The sequence below is a fragment of the Tenrec ecaudatus genome, chromosome 5, assembly GCF_050624435.1.
Source record: "Tenrec ecaudatus isolate mTenEca1 chromosome 5, mTenEca1.hap1, whole genome shotgun sequence".
Taxonomy (NCBI): Eukaryota; Metazoa; Chordata; class Mammalia; order Afrosoricida; family Tenrecidae; genus Tenrec; species Tenrec ecaudatus.
In genome coordinates, this window is record NC_134534.1 from 42,943,822 (window position 1) to 42,966,752 (window position 22,931).

At 38.9% G+C, this 22,931-nt stretch overlaps 1 protein-coding gene across 1 annotated transcript in view; it reads right to left on the reverse strand.

Annotated features, from left to right (window-relative positions):
- Positions 1-3,688: 3,688 nt before the first annotated feature.
- The window catches only part of PLEKHF2 (pleckstrin homology and FYVE domain containing 2), a 36,295-nt gene continuing 17,052 nt past the window's right edge, over positions 3,689-22,931 (reverse strand). The window contains exon 2 of the mRNA XM_075549468.1: positions 3,689-6,291. Coding sequence (XP_075405583.1) covers positions 5,528-6,277 — 750 coding nt within the window. The 5' untranslated portion in view covers positions 6,278-6,291 and the 3' untranslated portion in view covers positions 3,689-5,527. The remainder of the gene's footprint in view (positions 6,292-22,931) is intronic.

The window sequence follows — 22,931 nt, forward strand, 5'->3', positions numbered from 1 at the left end:
AATGCTTTGAGAATGATCAGGACAAGGAATGTACAGATGTGCTTTATACAATTGATGTATGTATATGTATGGATTGTGATGAGTTGTATGAGCCCCTAATAAAACGTAAAAAACAAAAAAAGACAAGTCCTTCTGCTAATGCTAATTTCTTCTCTTTGTCTCCATAAGTTGTTTTCCGAAAAAATTCCTGTAGTTTGGAGGAAGACGCAGCAGTATTTAAATATCTTTTGTTTCTGTGTCTCCAAGTGCTTTGAAATATTCTTCCTGCTGTGAAAAATAGAAAATTCACCGTTACATTTCTCACATTTTACCATGTAATCGCTTTTGGTTTTTTTTTTTTTAATAAAAGGAAATTCACTTCTTAGATCATTGTTCAATTTGCATCCTTTTTTCTTACTCATGTTAAAAATCTAAAAAAATAATTTAAAATTATATTACAATTATATACATATTGCTTAAAACACAGCAAGTACATAATTACATGAACATATTTTATTGTTAGTTTATACATTAATTTGATATAAAGTAACTATTTTAAAAATTACTTTACTTTTAATCCTATATTTCTTTCTAAATAATAATACTAACTTGTATTATTTTTTTCTCTGAATTTGCCGTAACGTAAGTCGTGTCACTTTCAAGGCCGGCGCTAGACTCTCTGCCGCCACTATAAAATATAAATAATACGAGTACTGTCTGATAAATTCAAGAAAATTTATGTATTTATGAAATAAATAACTTACCTAAATTATCTGAATAGCTGATTTGTTGACATCACTTGTTTAACCAGCACTAGCACGCAGTACGATGTGTATTGTCTGAGAGACAGTTACAAAATGTTTTCATCATTGCGAATGCCAAAAAATGCCAATGTTCATTAAGTCCAAACAATGGTGGTCAATTCTGATGAACAATGCAAACTTTGATAAGCAGTTCTTGATAATAAGTTCTCAACAAGTATTTATTATTAAAGTTTAACATTATAAAACTAACAAAAATATAAAACTCATATCCTGGTGAAATAGCCACATGGCCGCCCCAAATTGTATATTCCCTTCTGGTTCTCCTGCCGTTCCCTAGCTTGTCGTGCATTCTTTCCAAAAACCGGGACTTTTTTTTACAACGCTGCGGGAGGGGGCAAATTGTTCGAAATCGGGACTGCCCCGCCAAAAGCGGGACGTCAGGTCACCTTAGCTTAGAGAGGCCCTATAGGGTTTATGAAGCTCTAGATTTCGTGGGAGCAGATAGCCTCTTTCTACCTTGGAATGACTTGTGGGTTTGAACTGCTAACCTCGTCATTAGTAAACACTTACCTGCGAGCAGGTTACATTTTAAGAGACTCAGAAAAGGCTCAGAATACAGTTCTTTGGTTAGGAGAGCCCTTAACCCATGCCCAAAGACAAGCCTCTCCCAGGCCCTGGGCCTCTTGATGCTCATCCCCTTGGGCATCTTGGGCTAGCCCAGCCTAGTGTCATAAACTCTGCCAGTTATGTGTCCAGGGCACTCCACTCAACCAGTAAGCCTCGGACTGAAGACACCCAACTCTTTCACACTGTGGGCCAGCAAGCCTAGCTCCACCGGCAATCCTCTGGGGTACCCCACTCTGCCAGGAAGCCTCTTACCAGAAGATTCTCAGCCTCCTCTCTTCATGGATCGGCAATATCTCGCATCTACCTTGCTCCAGGGGCTGGAAAGCCCACTTTGTTGTCTTGTACCAATCTCCCCTCTGCCACCACCATTTCTCTGCTGCTTTTTTATCTTGTACAGTCTCTAATGTTACAGCTGTCACCTGGGTCTTGGTCCTCAGAACAGAGACCTATCGTTTCTTTGTCATAGTGAACTCCTCAATCCTTGTTCACCTCTGGGATGGCTCAATTTAAGCCCAGCAGGCAGGTAAAATTTGCCAGTCTTCATTAAAATTGCAATATACACCTTATTTGCATGGTCCTATACCCACAAGTGTGTCATGCACCTTATTTGCATTAAAAATAAACTACCAATCCCACTGCTGAACCACAACCACCTCATTTGTCCAAATCCACCCAGTTACTTGGTGGGAATAAGAAAGGTCATATAAAACCAAAACCAATCCTTTGCATCTCAGTATTTGACCACACCAAGATTAAAACAGATTAATGTAAAAAAAAAATAACCACTCATATGTGGTATACCATAGATAAACCTTGAAAATATACTAGGTCAAAGAAGTCAGTCACCAAAGCCCATAGTTTATATGGCTCCATTTCATCCAACGTCTACAACAGGCAAATCTATAGACAGAAGTTGCTCGGTGGTTGTCTAAGGCTTGGTGTGGGAGAAAAGCTAAAGCGATTACCAATGGGTCCAAGGATTCATTTTAGGGTGATAAAAATGTTCTAGAACCAGATGGTGGTGCTTTTACTGCTAAATCACTTACCTGCACGCTGTAAATGGGTGGGTTATAAGGCATGTGTGTTTCATGACAAGACAGCTGTTTAAAATTTGTTATCAAGTGGAACCACAAGCACCCCAGGAATGCTACGCTACTAGGGAAAGGCCTGGGCAGAGGATGATAGACAGGTAAGGGAGGTATCTGTGAACCCTGTACTTTCTGTACATTTGTTGATGAATCTTATACTAAAAAATAAAATCCATTAAGAAAATGTGTAAGACTGCAAGAACCAAGAAAAAGGATTGCTGAGAGAGACATGTGGTGTATGTACACCTGGGGTCCTCAAACTACGGCCCACGGGCTACATCTGGCCCGCTTCATGTCTTTGCCCCGTTTGTTTTTTTCACTTCAAAATAAGATATGTGTGGTGCGCATAGGAATTTGTTCATAGTTTTTTTAAACTACAGTCCGGTCTGAGGGACGGCGAACTGGTCCCCATTTAAAAAGTTTGAGGATCCCTGATGTACAAGCCACTGGATTACACATTTTAAGTTAATGGGTTATGTGAATTTCACCTCAGTGAAAAAAACTGAAACTACATGAACTCCAAAATATCCAGAGGGACGCCGAAACTTGGTATATGAGTTATGTATTTAAAACATGTTCAGTTACTGCCTATATCAAGTACAGTCAGTTTTAGAAAACTTGCTTTGATGTGATAGCCAAGCAAATGTCATTGCTAACCCTTATAGAAATATACATTTAAAAAGCTTGAAACACCCAACACCTGACATAATACTTAATATTGACTGAGTCTGTAATGTAGCTGAAGAACATTAAAATTATAACAATAAACAAGCACAACCTCATGCATTTTCATTCTAGACTTCACTATTTTTACCTCATACTTTATGACCATCTTAAACATTTGATTCTAAGGCATTACTTTTCCTCTGCATCTACAAAATCTTGCTTCCCTTACATTGACAATTACCAATTTGGTTAATGTACTAAGGGTCCAGTACAGTCCAAGGAAATTCAAATTATGACCACCACCAGGAGAACTCAGCATCAAAACCATTTCAGGGTTATATATAAAGATCTTTGGGAGCTTTCAAACACAGACAAAAATGCTGGCAGAGACCCTTTCTTGGATTCCATTTGCATGAAAACTCCATGACAGAAGTGAACTGGTGTTCCCAGCTCTACTACCTTCAAGAGACCAGAGATGTCTGGCAACAGCAGGTGTTGGGTTATGGTGCCACCTTTGCTCATTAAGAGGGATGAGGGGGAAGGATCTGCGAGGAACACCAGGAAGAGACCAAGAGTAAGTTGTAATTTTTTTTTTTTATTGTAAAAACAGAGCCAAGAAAGGTTGACAATGCAAATGTTATCTTGGAACATCTCCCCTTGATTCCTGAATTTGCTAAATTCCTATGTACGCAATTCTGATGTATTCCTATGTATGCACGTCTCCAGGAGCTCATCTCGGATTTCCTGGTCCTCTCCAGATATGTGGATTATTATATGTATGTATTGCTTAGAAATTAAAGGCCATTTGATATTTTAAAAACAAATCCAAAATCTAGTCCTGTGTCTTTCTTTTACATTTCCTATTGGAAAATCTGTCTATCTCAGAAACTTTCAAAATTTCACAGGAAACTAAAATTAGTCCCTTTAACCAAATAGCAAGATATCAAATCCTCCATCACATTATTGACTTAAATCTCTCTTGGCATTTGCAATCTATTCAGATTTGAAGATTAAAAAAAAACCTCTCCAGTTTATAACCAACTGTAGGCTGCTGATTTTTCATATTTGAAAGACTAGTTATTTGCAGCATACAAATGGAGGTTTGATACGATGAATGGACTTTCTACCTAAATGGCTTCCTCAAAAGCAAAGTGTAAAAATGACCACTTCTCAAAGCAATCTAGTCTGACCCAACAAAGCTCCCAATTGAGAAATGGCTACTCTATCTCCATAGCCTGCCAAACAGATTTTAAAAAGATTAAACATGAAATTGCTTTACAAAAATAGACATGTTGTTTGGGACTCTTTTATAAAACTTTACAAAATATAACTTTATATCTGTTAAATTCGAGTTTCACACTGAAATAAACAATACTTCCAGATATAAAATCCAGTCAAATTTAACCCTATAAAAACATTTTCAGCTTTATTTTTACATGTTTCTTCCAAATCTTTCAGCCTATCTTGTGCCCTATTGTAGCATTATTGTGTTCTTAAGATAGTTTATTTTCAAGGGCTTTACAAAAAGATTTCTCATTTTAGAAATAATGTTCAAGTAGATGTGCTTATACCTAAAACTGTTTTACTAAAAGTAGAAACTAAAGAAATAGGACAATTCAGTAATATTTGATCATTTAAAACCAAATTTTAAAAATTACAACCTATTATTAATTTAAAATATAGCTGACAATTATAATTTGGTACCTATAAAATGTAAAAATATAAATCACAACTATTTTGTGGAAAAAATATTTATTTGTACAGAATGAAGGTGCCTCTAAATTTAGTTATTTGTAGCTGTCCAGAAGAAGAGATTCCTAATTACACCCATCCACACTCACTGTATCACTTCAAAGAGCACCAGTATATTTTTAAAACAAACTAAAAAGTGAGACGGTAGTAGGGGGCTTATTTCATGTAACAGTGCTATTATTATAAGGCACCACGGGATATTATGAAAAAGCCAAATAGAAATATTGCGAAGTCATATATTCTTATTACTGGTGTCTTAACTAGAAAGTATGGTTAGGAAAGACCTAGTAATATTATTGTTAATTAGTCATATTATATTCCTTTTTAAAAATCATTCTTTGCTTTTAGTTTTTCCACTTAACAAAAATAAAAATGTAGCACATGATCTGTTAAATAATAAGGATAGCCCAGCCTTCTAAGAAAATAAAAATGAACAAGAAGAAATTTGATGTATTTGCAATAGTCTCTATCCTTGTAGGCCAGCAGGAAGCAGGGAACCTACTTCTAAAGGATATATTGAGGCACCTAGGTCAAAACTTTCTCAGGCAAATTCATGGCTGCAGCAAAACTGGGAGAATGCTCACAATTTTCGTTTCCCCAAAGTTGATTTTTCAGATAGTCACACTCAATTAAATATCTCACAATGTGTCCTTAGTCACTGCTATCATCATCGTCGTCATCATCGGATACATCATTTAAAGGAGACTTCAGTGAGTGACCGTAAGAGTCCGATCTGCTTGGCTGGCACGTAGCCATGTCCCCAGTAGAAAGCAGGTCATAGCAGAAGTCACAAATTCGCACAGGCTTGGAGGACTGGCTGGGAAGAAGAAATCTCTTTTCAGAACAGGGCCCACAGACAACGAAACCACATTTGCGGCAATGGTGACGCCGGTTAACAGGTGTGAACTTCGCTTTCTGACAACGCATGCATACAGTTGCCTCAGAGTCAGGTACCCAGACAGCAGCATGTTCGTTACTGGGTGTCTTCCCACTCTTGGAGAGTAAGTCAGTCACACACTTATTGATATGATTCATCCATTCTGACTTCTCTGTGGCGGTGGCAGCATACACTGCAAAGGATTTGGTTGGTGTCTTGATAAGCCATCCATTCCTTAAGTCTCCTTCATCTTTGATAGAATCAATTGTGACATTTTCCAAGGGAATAATATGCTGTTTGTTATACTTTTTCTTCTGGATGACAATATTGCCATATACAAGGATATCATTAAATAAGAAAAACTGCCTTGCTTTGGGCTTTTTTCTGCACAACTTAGTCAATACACCTTCCCCAATAAGAACCCGTCCAGGTATAGTTAAGGGTTGACCAGCAGCTCCAAAACAGTTTTCCACTATACTTATGCGTCTAGTATTTGCTTCACTGTTTGCCAAGCGATCCACCATCTTTTGTTAATAGCCTTTAGAGAAAAAAAAGAAAAAGGAATTAGCACACAGAAATGGTAAATCCACACAAGAATTGGAAATAGCCCAATTTAATCTCATAAGTCATTAGTTTCACAAAAGCATAAAGTGCCCCCAAGTCTTTCCCACCAAGGTAACATATTAAGAGAGTTGATACCGCCCGTGTTTTATAATCAAAAACACTAGATTCTCTCCATGTAGCCTCACACTACTTTAGATACTTAGAAAAGTATAAGAATTCTTATAAATATAATTTGTCTCTCTAAAATCATACAGTTACATGAAATGCAATTTTCAATATGATTCTGAACAGCAAGGAGTCAAATAATTACACAAGAAACTAAGGGAAATAACTACCATTTTCCAAAAAATATTACTGCCTTGAGCTTCAATCCCATCCCCAGGATTACAGGAAATGTTTCCCCAACATGTCTCTTTGCTTTCAATCTTGCCCCCTAAAAATCATTCTTCGGGTAGTAATCTTTAAAATGCAAATTTCATCCCAGGTATATTCAAAGTGCCCACAACACACCCCTATAGCCACACCCCAAATTAGCACAATACAGGATCTCTAACATAGGAAGCCCATGATTACCTGGTTCTTGCTTATCCCCCAAGCTTCATCACCAATCATTACTAATTTCCATCTTCATGTACCCTACCACTTGTAGTCCCATTCATCTATCCATGTCTTCTCTCATCTGTTGATTTTCATTTTCTATGCCTACCTCTTAACTCATTCATCAAGGCCAGTCCATATCTTCCCCATATTTTCCTTAACTTCCATACTAGGCTAAGCTCTTTCTCTGTGCTCATCATACTCCATGTGTAAGGATTGAAATCTCGCTCCTCAGGTGATATTCATCTCTAAAACAGCAACATTGTTTGGCATAGCGAAAGTGCCCCCAAATGTTGACAATGACAATGACCACAGATTTAATCTGAGTTGGATATCCTGTCTCCATCCTAATAACCCAGTTCTAAGGAGCCCTAGTGGTGGCCACGGTTAAGCATTCGGCTGCTAATCTAAAGGCTGAACTCACTCAGCAGCAGCTCCACAGGAGCTGGTCATCATTCCCACCAAATTACAGCCTAGAAAACCCTTTGGGCCATTGTACCTGGTCACAGGAGGCAGCAAACCAACGCAGCAGCACCTGACAACCACTACCTAACACTATCCGACTCAACCAGGTCAAAGAACAACGTTTGAGAACAGGGGTTGAAACACCAACAGCAAAATCAGAGTTTAAATATTCAGTTCGCAAAGTGAGGTTGCAACCCTGCTTGGTCTCCATTATGCAGCACACTCCAATTCTAGTTCCCCCTGCCCCCTGGGTGCATATCAGGGACTTCCCACAAAGGTGGGCCGGCTTCAGCAGGCCTGAAAGTGGTTCCCAAGCAGGGCGCTTAACTACGATGCTTTCTCTTTCTGATTTGGGCTAATCTGCAAGCCAATTAAGTCTACTGTTCTATATACATGACAAGAAAGGGAAAGAAAAACCATGAATACCAATTATAAGTAGTTTAACGTCATAATTAAAGAAATGTTTCACAGTAAAAAAAAAGAAACGCTTCATTAAAACATTAGGATTTATAGATATCAGATTAACAAAAAAATTAATTTCCTAAAATGCAGTGTTAGGGATGGCATAGGAAAATAAACACTCTCATACACTGCAGGAAATTCGTGTACACACTGGTCCTGGTATTTATAAAAAAAAAAAAGTCACACAAATGAATAAGTATATGTACAAGGATAGTCAATATAGCTGTTTTTAATAGTGGTAAAAACCCACATGTCCACCAAGAGGGAGTGATTAAATAGATTATGAGATGTCTGCAATATTACACTGGATATCAGTTAAGAATGAAAGATCTACATATAGTAATATAGGGAAATGCTCAAAATATTTAAATGGGGAAAAGCATTATATATCACGGATACCACTTTTGTTTCAGTAGATACACCCTACGTAATCAAATCGATGATGCTACGAATTTTGTAACACCTTTATTTTAAGTGCTAAACAGAAAGAAAAAACTGCTGTCTATTAAACCATGGCATACTTTTGATTATAAGACCTCCCAATTTCAGAGCTTTAAAATAGAAAGGGAAAACTGTCCACCTTTAGAATTAATGGAGTATGTGACAAAAGCATCGACACGTGTAAAAATTTTGAAAGCACACAGGAGAAAACCAACTTAGAAAATGACATAACATTCTATCAACAATGGTTCTCTCTGAGAAGTGAGATTAAGGATGATTTTTCACACTTCATAATCAAACTTTCACAAGTATTTATTCTGCCAGGTACATGTAAGGAAAATATAAACAATATAGGCAAAATCCTTGTTTTCAAACCTTACATGCCAGTTGAGGAGGAAGGAGAAAGAAACAAAAAGAAAATCACAAACTAGGTAGAAATGCAAAACTAGGTTTAAAATATGTATGTTAAAATACATATATTCAAAACAGATCAACAGTTATGCAGACTAGGTCAGGGAAACTCAAAACATTGCCATCAAGTCAATTCTGACTCACAGTTGCCTAGAGGAGAGTCTAGTAGACCTGTCTGTGTGGGTTTCCAGACTGCAACTCTTTACAGGGGCAGAAAGCCTCATCTTTCTCCCAGGGAGCAGCTGGTGGTTTCGAAATACTGATCTTGCAGTTAGCAATCCAATTCAGCCCACTACGTCACCAGGGCTCCTGATGGTCAGGGAAGGCTTTTAAAGTGGTGTGTTACTTCAAATCAGAGACGCTATGTGAGAGGTGAGGGGTGAAGGACAGCGAATATTCTAAACAAAAGGAATCACTGCAAAGCCAAGTGGACCTGGTCCTTTTAGATAACAAAGTATTGATCACCACATGAATAAACTGATTTCTATCCATTTGGATATATAGCTATTAATCAGTTCACATACAATGCAAATAGGCTGCCATCTATTGCTATCACTACAATTAATACTACCATAAATATGTAAAGTGTTTTTCACATTTATCTTCTGGTTTTCTGTGACTCACCCTCCTGTGAATTAAGTACTAGAGAAGTTCACTATTACCCAAAGATAAATCTAGTAAGTATACTTGAAAGCTAAAATATGAGCTGAAAGAGAAACTAAGGCACAGAAAGTGAGACATAACTTGTAATTAACTCTATTAACTGGCTGAGTACTTTGTATGCATTATATTATTTCCTATTCACAGCTTTGTAATATGTTCACTTTAACTATTAGCTCCATTAATGAATGGGTAAACAGACACAGAGAGGTAAGCCACTTGCCCAAGCCTGTCTCAAAAACAGAACTGAGGCAAAAATCTGTGATTTCTGAATGCTACAATATGGAGGAACCCTATAACATGGTTGTTCTAATATGGTACCAAAACACTGAGTATATCCCACCTGAAGTTAGAAACCATCTCAAGAAAATGTTTGATGCACTGAACATTAATGACCCCAAACCAGAAGTTATAGGAAGATATCAAGAGCATCATAAATGAAGAAAACAAAGGTCATTAAAAAGACAATAAAGAATTTGGAAAGTCCAAAATAGATGTCAGAAGATTTGAGCCTAGAGTAGATAAAATGTTGGATGGAAAGAATATGCAGATTCACTGTACCAAAAAGAGCTGGTCAATATTCAACTATTAGAAGACTGTATCTATCACATGATCAAGAATGATGCTATTGTTAGATCTCTTGGGGGACAGATATACCTCGGTCCTTGGCTCCGCATGAGAAAGAATTCACACAGAAGTCTCGTTTGTGATCCAAGTGAGTTTATAGAGAACAGTAGCAGCTCCAGGTACTACAGTAAATGGAATACAAGCCAGAGTCTGTCGCACAGTTGTGGGACTGTGGCCTGGCCGCTCCAGACCACAGCCAACTGTGCTGCATTGCATAGCAGCTGCTGGGAGAGAGAGAGCCAGAGCAAAACCTCCGACCTTTTCAGGGGCCCAGTTGGGAGGTGTGGTCGACAATACTGGTTGACCCCATTGGCTGAATCAAATTTACCTGAACTAGGTGGGTCAATCCAGGTGTAACACCCAAGCTTGAATCTGAGCATGTGTAATGGACACCCTAGTGCCTGTGCTAGCTGCCAAGTATCAAAGGAAGAAGTCCAAGCTGCACTACAGGTACTGGCAAATACTCAGCTCCAGAACTTGATAGAATAGCAACTGAAATGTTTCAACAAACTGATGAAGCATGGAAGCACTCACCTGGTCTATGCTAAGAGGTCTGGAAGACTGTTATCTAGCCAACCAATTGAAAGAGATCCTTATCTGTGCCCATTCCAGAGAAAGATGTTCCATCTACATGAGTAAACTAACAATATTAATATAACATGCAAGTACAATTTGCTAAAGGTAATTTTAAAAGTTAACAGTAGTATGTCGACAGAAAGCTACCAGAAATCCAAGTCAGATTCAGACAAAGATGTAGAGAAAAGGTCATCAACGCTAACATCAACAGATCTTGGGTGAACCCAGAAAATACCAGAGATGTTTTATTGATTCGTCAAAAACATTCTACTCTGGGAATCCAGGACAGACAATCCCTTCAGGACCAGTGCTGAGAGTGGCAATACTGGTAGGGTGGGGAGAGGGTGGGTTGGAAAGGGGAAACTGATTACAAGAATCTACATATAAACTCCTCCCTGGGGGATGAACAACAGAAAAGTGGGTGATAGGAGACATTGGACAGTGTAAGACATGACAAAATAATTTCTAAATTATCAAGGATTCATGAGGGCGGGGGGTGCATGAGAGAGGGGGAAAATGAGGAGCTGATGCCAAGGGCTCAAGTAGAAAGCAAATATTTTGAGGATGATGTGGCAACAAATGTACAAATGTGCTTGACACAATGGATGTATGTATGAATTGTGATACAATAAAATGATTTTTAAAATTCTACTCTTTGGATCCTAACAAACTATGGATATCATTGCAAACATTGAGGAATTCCAGAACACTCAATTGTGTTGTACAAGTACAAATGGCAGTTATTCAAACATAACAATGGGACACTGAATGGTCTAAAATCAGGAAAGGTGTGTGCCAGGGTTATGCCATCTGCATATGCAGGTTGTTAATGAGACTTCCGCTGATTTTAATGCTGCATTCTTCTTTATATAGTCCAGCTTCTGGGATTATTTGATCAGTACACAGCTTGAGTAAGTGTGATGAAAGGATACAACCCTGGCACACCCTATCTTGGTAGTATCATAAATTTGTTCTTTTTTTCCCCCTTTTTTTTCCTTCTTTTTTTTCTTTTTCTTTTCTTTTTCTTCTTTTTTTTCTCTTTTTTTTCTTTTTCTTCTTTTTTTCTTCTTTTCTTTTTCTTTTTTTCTTTTTCTTTTTTTTCTTTCCTTTTTTTCTTCTTTTTTTTCTTTTCTTTTTTTTTTCTCTTCTTTTTTTTCTCTTTCTCTTTTTCTTTTTTTTTCTTTCCTTTCTTTTTTTTCTAAAAAAAAAGAGAGAAAAAAAGAAAAAAAGAAAGAGAAAAAAAGAAGAAAAAAAAAGAAAAAGAAGAAAAAAAAGAAGAAAAAAAGAAAAAGAAGAAAAAGAAAAAAAGAAGGAAAAAAAATTTGTTCTTATAAGAATGAGGAGGTCCTTTCCGGCGCTGACGACCGCTCGGCGATCATGCCTCTTGCAAAGGATCTCCTTCACCCCTCTCCCGAAGAGGAGAAGAGAAAACACAAGAAGAAGCGCCTGGTGCAGAGCCCCAATTCCTACTTCATGGAGGATGTCAAATGCCCAGGTTGCTATAAAATAACCACGGTCTTCAGCCATGCACAAACAGTTTTGTGTGTTGGCTGCTCTACTGTCCTCTGTCAGCCTACAGGAGGAAAAGCAAGGCTCACAGAAGGATGCTCCTTCAGACAGAAGCAGCACTAAAAGGCCCTGAGTTGAGATAAGTGGGAAGCCATTCTAATAAACCCATTTTGGATTAAAAAAAAAGAGAATGAGGAGGAGTAAGCGGGGGGGGGGGGGGGGGGAACAACTATGGGGGCACAGAAAGACCTTAAGACAAGAAAAAACAGTACTTTTAATTTAATGTTTTATTTATAGGCTACCTCATGAGGGTATTTTCTAAAGTGTTTACTACCCACATGTACATCTGATTGAAAATGCTAAGACTCAGTATTGTGTATGAGTGTTTTATATAAGTCCTATTAATGCATTCATTTCTTTTGCTTTCCATAGTCTATCAATCTATAACATGACACATTTGATATAAGGGCAGTTAAAGTAAATATAAACTTATAGGTCTTTTCCTTTATGACTGTGTTCCACTAAGTTGTCCTATCTAGTTATCATATGTACCTTTTTATAATCTATGTTTCACAATGTAAATTCCACATTTAATTATTTTTATCTACCTCAAACTTACTGTAGTGTATCCCTCAAAAAGGAGTCCTGGGGAATTATGGGTTGTGCAGTTCAAAACCACCTCTGGAGCAAAAGGAGGCTTGCAGTCTCCATAAGGATTTAGTCCAGAAGCCCCTGGGCAGGGCTTCCCTGTTCTATAGGCTTGTTACAAATTGAAAGCAACTACCAGTTGCAGAGTTTTGACCCCTCAAAAAACGTCCCTTTTTCTTTACAAATATTTGCATTCTAAAAGAGCTTAATTACTCTTTAATAACAAATTGCAGTGTGACCTCAGGGAAGCAATTTTAACATCTCCAAACTTCAGTTTCCTCACATGTAAATGGGAATAATAAGAGCAGCTACACAGTGTAAGGTAGCAAAAGTTCTGCAAGTAGTGGGTGATGGGAAACAGAGAACAGTGTAAAATATGAAAATAAAAATATTTCTAAATTATCAAGGGTTCATGAGGGTAAGGGGGGGGAGGGAGGGGAGAAAAGGGGGAGCTGACACCAAGGACTCAAGTAGAAAGAAAATGTTTTGGAAATAATGATGGCAACCTATGTACAAATGTGCTGGACACAATGGATGTATGTATGTATGAATTGTGATGAGTTGTAGGAGCACCCAAGAAAACAATTTAAAGAGACAGAGCTGTAAGAGTGCCCAATAAAATGAAAATAAAAATGATACAATTTTTTTAAAGCTCTGCAAGTAGTCAATAAGTGGTAGCTCTTCTTAACAGCAAGAATCATCTAATCAACTGATTTATGACACTTATAAAACGTTATATATTCTAAGATCTAATTCTGGATTATTCCACCCAATCCATTAACCTGTTCCATAACTCTGGGTCAGCACCAATGCAATTAGTGGGAATAATCTATTCTGCATTACTTAATTCTCTCAAAAACATTTTATTCCTTACTTATTTGTACAGATGAGCTCCACTTAGAACAGTAATTCTCAACCTTCCACCTTCACATTGGAACTATCCGGGTGTTTTAACATTTAGGATACCAGAAGGATAGATTTAAAAAAATGTTTAAGCATCCCAATTTACTCTCTAGATCCAATTTTATTTTATTCCCGGTGTACTAGAGCTTAAATTCTGAGCATCTCTTTGTGTTAGGTAACAGGACAGATCCATGCCTGAAGGCCCATAGAAGAGAGAGAAGGTGGAAGAAAATCGGGCAAGTCTTAGCCAACCATAAAGACTACTGGGCATTGGGCCCATTCAAGACTGAGCCAGGTGGTCAGTACACCTGGGTGGCCCAAAGTAGGCCCAGGTGGGCTTAATTCAGCCAATGAGGTCAACCAATACCTTCGATCCTGTGTCCCATCCAGAGGCCTCAAATACTTACACCGTGGGGCAGCTGGCCCCGTTTTTTCTTCACCCATCTGGCCTGCGCCTGCTCGCTTGGCTGTGCTGTGGTCTCTCTGGTCACAGGCTACCACGTGTGGGTGTACAGTCCCATGAGGTTGCCTGTGTTCAGGGGTGAGCCCCAGAGCAGTTTACACACGGTTTGGCACACTTCCCTAAAATAGCGTGTACTCTTTTGAGACTGTACAACCTGAAACAACTTCTGTCCTTTATAAAAACGCACCTGCATCACAAACCAGGCTTTGCGGGAATTCTTTCTCATGTGAAGCCAAGAAATGAGGTATTTCCCACCCGAGAAATCTTAATATTTGCAAAAGGCTATGAATGACAATGAAAACTCAAAGTTTATTTGCAGAGTCCTTACATGAGCCTCAACTGAATTCCTTCTGACCAAGGACTAGGGATATGAAGTCTGGTCCACTGGCAGAATGCTTTGGAAAGTGGGTTACTTCCACTTCCCCAGCCAGCTCAGGGAGGGGCAGTCTCCCTTAGGGGCTTGCCCGGGTGTGTCCTTGATGGAGATCACTGCGGCGGTCATGAGTCATGCCCTGCTGATTCCCTTAATCAGAAGACCCAGAACTAATATTATAAGCTCCTCTAACAAAGCAGGTGTCCCAATCATGGTTCATTTCCTGCTTCTACAGTCTCACCTGTGACTGTGATGTATTGATCTGCCACCAATCATGCTTTCGTGACAGTTTAAGGGTATATCTCAGCAAACCCTTGAACGACATTATGGCCTCATATTAAGTCTCCCTCATGTTTTTCTGGTCTTTGTCCTTATACCTTAAAACACCAGTCCCAAAGAGCCATAGCCCTTTCTCCAGGAAAGGGCTTCAAAATAATTTGTGGAAATTTTTCATTATTTTTCTTTTTTTAAATCATTTTATTGGGGCTTATACAACTCTTATCACAATCCACACATACATCAATTGTGTAAAGCACACTTATACATTCATTGCCCTCATCATTCTCAAAACACTCACTTTCTGCTTGCCATTATTTTTCAATTCCACTTTTTACAAACTTTCTGAACTCTTCTGACATTTTAGCCATTTTATAACTTGTTGAAATGGCAGATGTTATGCTACATGAACAGGCTTCAAAAAAGTTCACGGGAAATTCCATTATCTTTCAATTCCATTTTTTCCCACAAACTTTTTGGAGCTCCCTCATATTTGAGAATAAACACATAGTTTTTTTTTAAGTTTTAATAGAGTAAATTTATGTTTCTCTGATATTGAATGCATATATATATATACACACACACAAAATAGGCAGCATCCTTGAAAACAATGAACTGTTCATCATCTGTCATGCACGATTCTATATCTCCATTTTTGTCTTTCAGAACACAGCTCACCAATTCGAGTTTGAATAAAATGAGATGCTGTTTTTTAATCTACCACAACCTGAGAGGTCTTTTGCAAAATCAAATTCCCATCATTGGTAGTGTAATGTTACTGTTTATTTGCACCCATCTTGTGATTCTTCTACTAGTTCTGAAATACGTTCCTCTTTGTCATTAAAGAAATAAAATGAAAAAAATCTTAATTGTGTTAAATGAAAATTTGAAACAAACAAAAAGAATCTTTAAACTGCTATATCTTCTTGGAAGACGATGCAATACTTTGGGCATTGCAATTAGAAAACAGAAAGACGATGCAACAGAAACGGTGCATTCCACCACGCTTCAGCTTTCTAGAGCAGCTGTTCTCAACCTGGGGGGCACGACCCCATTGGGGGGGATCAAGCAACCCTTTCACAGGGGTCACCGATTCATAATAGCAGCAAGATTAGTCATGAAGTAGCAATAAAAATAATTTTATGGTTGAGGGGGTCACCACAACATGGGGAATTGTATTGAAAGGTGGCAACATTAGGAAGGTTAGAAGCACTGTTCTAGACGATTCCATCTTTCTTCAATTTTTGCCATAACTGGGGACATTTATGAGCAGTGATTAAACAATTCCTAAGATAATGAAATAGCAAAGTATATTGAAAACTATTTTTCAAGATATATGAAGAGCAACATCCTATAATGAATCTTGTATCTATAAATGTCCAGTGAACAACAATTTAAAAATGTCCAATGAACATAAATAAATGATCGTTACAGGTAAGAGTGTTCTTTTATTTTTAAAGTAAGTAAAATTTCTGTGCATAAAGGTCACGAAATATCACAATTAAAATTTACTCGCCTCTTTTATACACCAATGAAAACATTATGTAATCAAAGATTTCATTTTATGTTCTCTCCTCTACAGACACAGGCAAGAACTGAATTAGAATTTCCAACCTCCACTCTTGTCTTTGGGTAGCATCTTGTTTTGAAAACAACATGCTCTTTAGTGGGGTGTCTACCACCTGTTAAAAATGTAATACTAGAAGAGGCAAAACAAAAGAAAAGAAAACAAAACACTTCTTTTAAGAATGACACAGTATACAATTTACAATTGAAAAGAGAGTCCAACTCTCATAGAATAATAACTATGGCCCACTTCTGCCGACAGAAAATCAATACTTCTGATCTCTCCCTTGTAGGTGAGTTTAAAGTGAAAAGTCACCTGTTGCTTCTTACACATACACACGATATCTAATATCAATGAGCTTCAGTACTCAACTGTGTAGCACGTGGACAAAGCAGCTATGGGACAGAGATCTGTACACTAATCTCCACTCAGGCACTAAATAAAACTAAAGAAATTATAGTGCTACCTTGGTTGTCAAGCAGTTCCAAGAGCAAACTTTCCACCACTTTAACAGGAAAGTTTGAAGAAGAAAAAATCTGCTTGATGTTCACAAATTTGCTCAACAGTTGAACCGAAAATCCAACTCGAAAAAATCTGTATGAACTGAGAGTAATGCAGTGCACACAAGGGTAATGCTTCAGTCTATGTTCCGCCCTTGCTCAGACAACATATAATGCATTACAACATTCCTCACTGTGTGTGGGTTTGGGTTTTTTTGCTTTATTTGTGTAAAATATCATATCCAAAGAAAATTATTGCTATATCAGCAGTAAAACTAAGAGAAAAATCATGAGAACCACAATAGAGTTAACAAAAGAAATCCTTGCAAACTTTTAATCAGGTCACCACTTGTCTGATTTGGGGGCTGAATACAGCATGGCTAAAGTGACATTTCCAAAATTTTTGGAAGGGAAACAAGATTAAAGCAGCTAATGAAGCGAAAGGTTTGAAACTGCTAACCAGGAAGCAAAGAACCCAGACCATCAAAGAGGTTGGCAAGTGACTGTTCATTTGGATAAATCAAACAACCTGATGGTGATAACATGTCTGAGTGTGATATGTGAGAAGGCTAAAAGTCTAGTAATTTAAAGTTCTGGTTAAATGAACTTACAAGTATAATTTTGGGGCCTCACAACCAATTATGTGGTTTTCCATGATTTCTTATGGGGAAAATGTGTTTAGTTCTCAAACGTTTCAGGGTTCTAACACGAATTTGGAATGAGTTATTGCTCTAAAAAGTTGAACGCTTGAACAAAATAAATTGTAAAGTCCTTTCCTTTAAAATGAGTCTTCACAACCTCCCTCACTGACCCATAGCCCTATGGGGACAACACTGAGACATAGTGTAGAAACTGCGCCCGATCTGACCCCACCACACCGAGGCAAAACACTACAGGCGTAAAACAGAATACCAAGGGGAGCAGAGCAAGGAAGTCCTGAAGGAGTACCAAAAATAGACTTTGGGGCCAGGGCGTGGCACCCCTCAAACTTGACTGGAAAACACTCCTAAAGGTCAACAAACAGACCCTTGAACTATTTACAGGCTTTTTTGGGGGGTCACTTTTTTTGTTGTTGTGCTTTCTTTTGTGGCTTTGTTTTGTTCTGTCTTGTTTTTGTACATATTACTATCTCTGTAGGTCTATCTAGATAAGATAGGTGGGACAAACAATCTGGAGGAGAAAACAATGGGACTGACAGTTCAGAGGGACACAGGAGAAGGGGAGGAGGCAGGAGAAAGGAAGTGGTTGTTAAACCCAGGGACAGGGGACAAGTGATCTAAAATTGATGGCAAGGAGGGTGGAGGGTGTAGGAGGGCTGGTAGAGCAGTGGTTCTCAACCTTCCGAATGCCACAACCCTTTAATACAGTTCCTTCATGTTGTCTTTACCCCCAACCATACAATTATTTTCACTGCTACTTCATAACTGTCATTTTGCTACTGCTTTGAATCAGACTACCCCTGTGAAAGGGTCATTCCACCCCCAAAGGGGTTGAGACCCACAGGTCAAGAACTGCTGTGGTAGGGATTGATCCAGGGCAATGTAACCGAGAGGAATTACTGAAACCCAAATGAAGGCTGAGCATGATAGTGAGACAAGATGAAAGTAAAAGAAAATAGAGGAAAGAACTAGGAGGCAAAAGGGCAATAAGAGATCTAAATACAGGCATGTAAATATATTTATATATGATGATGGGGAAATAGATCTACGTGCATATATTTATAGATTTAGTATTAAGGTAGCAGAAGGACATTGAGCTTCTACTCAAGTACTCCCTCAATGCAAGAACACTTTGTTCCATTAAACTGGCATTCCATAATGCTCACCTTCCCTACACGATTGCTGAAGGCAAGTGGGTGCATAAGCAAATGTACTCAAGAAAGCGGAAAGGTGCCCAGCTATAAAAAGCTATAGCACCTGGGGTCTTAAAGGCTTGAACATAAACAAGCGGCCACCTAGCTGAGCAGCCCACATGGAAGCACACCAGCCTGTGTGATCTTGAGGTGTCGATGGGATCAGGTATTAGGCATCAAAGACCCAGAACAAAAAAATCATATCATTGTGAATGAGGGGGAGTGCGGAGTGGAGACCCAAAGCCCATCTGTAGGCAATTGGACATCCTCTTACAGAAGGGTTGCAGGGAGGAGACGAGCCAGTCAGGGTACAGTATAGCACCGATGAAACATACAACTTTCCTCTAGTTCTTTAATGATTCCTCCACCCCACCTCCCCACTAAATCCAGCTAGACAAGAGCATGTACATGGGTACAGATAAGAGCTGGAAACACAGGGAATCCAGGACAGATAAACCCTTTGGGGCCAATATTGAGAGTAGCAATACCAGGAGGGGAAGGGGAAGATGGGGTGATAAAGGGGGAACCAATCACCATGATCTACATATAATCCTCTCTCAGGGGGACAGACAACAGAAAAATGGGTAAAGGGAGACATCGGTCAGTGTAAAGTATGAAAAAAATAATAATTTATAAAATTATCAAGGGTTCATGAGGGAGGGGAGGGGAAAAAGTGAGAAGCTGACACCAAGGGCTCAAGTACAAAGCAAATGTTTTGTGAAAGATGATAGCAACAAATGTACAAATGTGCTTGACACAATGGATGGATGGATTGTGAAGAGTTGTATGAGCCCCCAATAAAATGATTAGGAATAAATATTTACTAAATTTAAAAAAAGATTGAGAGCTATTACAGAAATAGGGCATCCAGAAAATGACAAAGGCAAAGGCAGAAAGGAAGTATCCATGCTATGTATGTAAAAGTTGAAGATTTTAGAAAATTGAAACAGAAGAACTGCCACACTGGAAGCAACAAATAATCAGAAAGCAGGGCAAAAGAGAAGCTCATGGACTTGAAGCTCTAAGTCAATTCCTCTAGACTTTTAAGTTACTCCACACAAGGCAAGATTAACATTCTTGAACAAGAGCTGTGATCAAGTAGCCCCCCACCTAGTCACAAATCCCAGCTAATTGCAATAATTTCAAAATCTTTAACCTGATACTCAAAACCTTTTACAATCAAGCCCCAACATGTCCCAGTCTATCTTTCCAGTTTTGCTTCTTTCTATGTTTCCTTCTCTAAAAGTCAAACCTGACTACTAGAATATGCTCTGGGTATCCTTCCCCACCTCTGAACTTAACATGTCCCTCTCTTGCTTACTTTTTTTTTTTTTAACTTTTATTGGGGGCTCTCACATCCCTTATCACAATCCATACATTCCTCCACTATGTCAACCACATTTGCACATATGCCGCCACCATCATTTTCAAAGCATTCTCTTCCCACTTGAGCCCCTGATATCAGCTAAATCATGTCAGCCCTTCAAGATGCAGTTCAACAGCCTTGTCAGCTTCTCCTTCAAATTCCCATACCTTTATTTGTACCACCCTTAAACATTTACATTCTATTATCTTTCAAAAGTATGTGCGTGCCTACTTATTCCCAACAGATCTGGAAGTTCCAGACAAGATGTTCTTAAGAGATCCCCCCAAAAAGCTTCAAATACAAACATCAAAATGCACTGAATTGAATATGATAAACAGAAGTGGCAGCAGCTTCTTGACCTGGCATCTGATGAAAACCAAGACTTCATTTTCTGACAGCTATTAATTTTCACAGAAAACCAGTACCACACCCTACACAAAAAACTGATCGCTTCATAGGCCCACGGATTTCAAATTTGCAAGCAAATGTACTGAATCATTTACTATAGTATCTAATTATAAATTTTAAGTGTGGAGCATGGCACATCCTGTTTTTGAGGGGAAATACATATATGCATAAAAGAACTATTTCTTCTCTTGCCAGAATGCACAGCTGTTTGGTTAACAAGTGAAAATGATGATGTATGCATATTTTCACCATCAACAAAATACAGATAAAAAGCTGCATCGATTCAAAAAGTATTTGTGGAGGGCAGCTGTACCATGAAAAGAGCAGTGAAGAAAGCACTGTGTAACATTCAAAAAATAAAGTTAGTAAAGTTCAATGAAAACACAACTGTGGAATGGATCATACCACCATATCTGTAACAAATTTTCATTCAAAATAATTACAATATGCCCACTGTATTAAGGATTTCTGCTTGATGTTACAGGTTAAAAATAAATAACGGAACAAAGGTGTAAATTAAGATTATGTACCACAAAGGAGACCTAGTGGAGTAGTGGGTTATACCATGGAATGCTAAATACAAGGTCAGCAATTTGGATCCACTAGCTGCAAGAAAATGATAAACAGCTTCAAAAAACCACAAGGATTTTATTCCACTCTGCCCTACAGGGTGTTATGAATCAGAATTGACTTGACAGCAGTGTGTTTGGGACCCCAACATTCTAATACAAAAACATGTGCCATTAAAACTATTAACAAAGTGGGAAGGAAGGGTAAAGGAGTGAGGGCATGACACTGGGAATATACCATTAAAACACTTGAGACAGCATCTGAATAAGAACTTCAAAAGGGAAAAAGGTAGGCCAAGGACAATGTTATGCGGAACCTGTACACAGATCAAGAGGTAGTTGGGCAAACAAGGGAATACTGTACGTTTTAATCAGGAAAGGTGTGTGTCAGGGTTGCATCCTCTCACTATACTTATTCAGTCTGTGTGCAGAGCAAATCACCAGAGAAGCTGGATTCTATGAAGAAGGATGTGGCAACAGGATTGGAGGAAGGCTTAACAACCTGCGGTGTGCAGATGACACAATCTTCCTTGCTGACAGTGAGTACTTGTAGCACTTGCTGATGACCAAGGACTGCAGTCTGCAGTATGGTTTACAACCCAATGTAAAGAAGACCAAAATCCTCACAAGTGGACCAGTAGATAAATCAGGACAAATAGAGAAAAAGTTGAAGTTGTCGAGGATTTTGTCTTGCTTGAGTCCACAATCCATGCTCATGGAAGCAGCAGTCAAGAGATCAAGAGATGCACAGCATTAAGTAAATCTGCTACACAAGAGAGATTTCGTTAGAGTACTGAAAAGCAAGGATTTTACTCTGAGGACCAAGGCATAGTAACTTGCAACTGCCTCCTTTGCATATGAAAGTTGGTCACTGAATAAGGAAGACTGATGGATTTGAACTGTGGTGCAGGAGAAGAATATTGAAAGTACAAATTTGTCTTGGAAGAAGTATGGCCAGAGTGCTCCTTATAGACAAGGATGGCAAGACTTCGTCTTACATACTTTGGACATGTTGCTAGGAAAAAAACAGTCCCTGGAGAAGCACATCAAGTTTGGTGGAGGGGCACTGAAAAAGGGAAAGCCCTCAGGGAGATGGACAGACACAGTGGCGGCAACAATGGGCTCAAGCACAGGAACGGTTGTGAGGCTGGCACGAGACTGGGCAGTGCTTTGTTCTGTTGTACACAAGGGTCGCTGTGGGTCAGAACTGACTGTGCTACAGTGAGTGTGTGTACGAAGAGTCAAATCATGCAGTTGCAGCACAGGCGTGCAGAGTTAGAAGAGGAAAAACAAAAACTCACTGCCATCGAGTCAATTCCAACTCTTAGCCACCTCATAGGACAGGAGGTCCAGAGTTGCCCCTGCGGGTCTCTGAGACTGCAATTCTTTACAGGAGTAGAAAGCTCCACCTTTCTCTCTCTCGAGGAGGAGCAGCTAGCGCAGTGGTTTTCAACCTGTGGGTCTCGACCTCTTTGGGGCTCAAACGACCGTTTCACAGGGGTCGCCTGATTCATAACAGTAGCAAAATTAATTATGAAGTAGCAAAGAAAATAATTTTATGGTTGGAGGGTCACCACAACATGAGGAACTCTATTAAAAAGTCATAACATTCAGAAAGTTGAGAACCACTTAGAAAAGAGGGGAAAATAACACAGATCTGACGGGTTCCTGAGACTTCCTTCTGGTGTTTTTGTAAACACTGGCCTGGTTTAACCTGATTTTTTTTTCCTCTAAGATAACTGTGGAAATAGAGTAAAGATAAACTGGAGAAGGGAGAGACTGAAAATAGGCCACCAGTTGAGAAGTGATTCCCAAGCCGAGGGCACAGCTGATGCGAACCTGAAGCTGACCACAGGCGGAGAAAGGACAAGTCAGAGTCAGGGTTGCCATGTACTCCAAAACTCACGGTCCTGGAGTCGATTCCAACTCATGGCAGCCCTC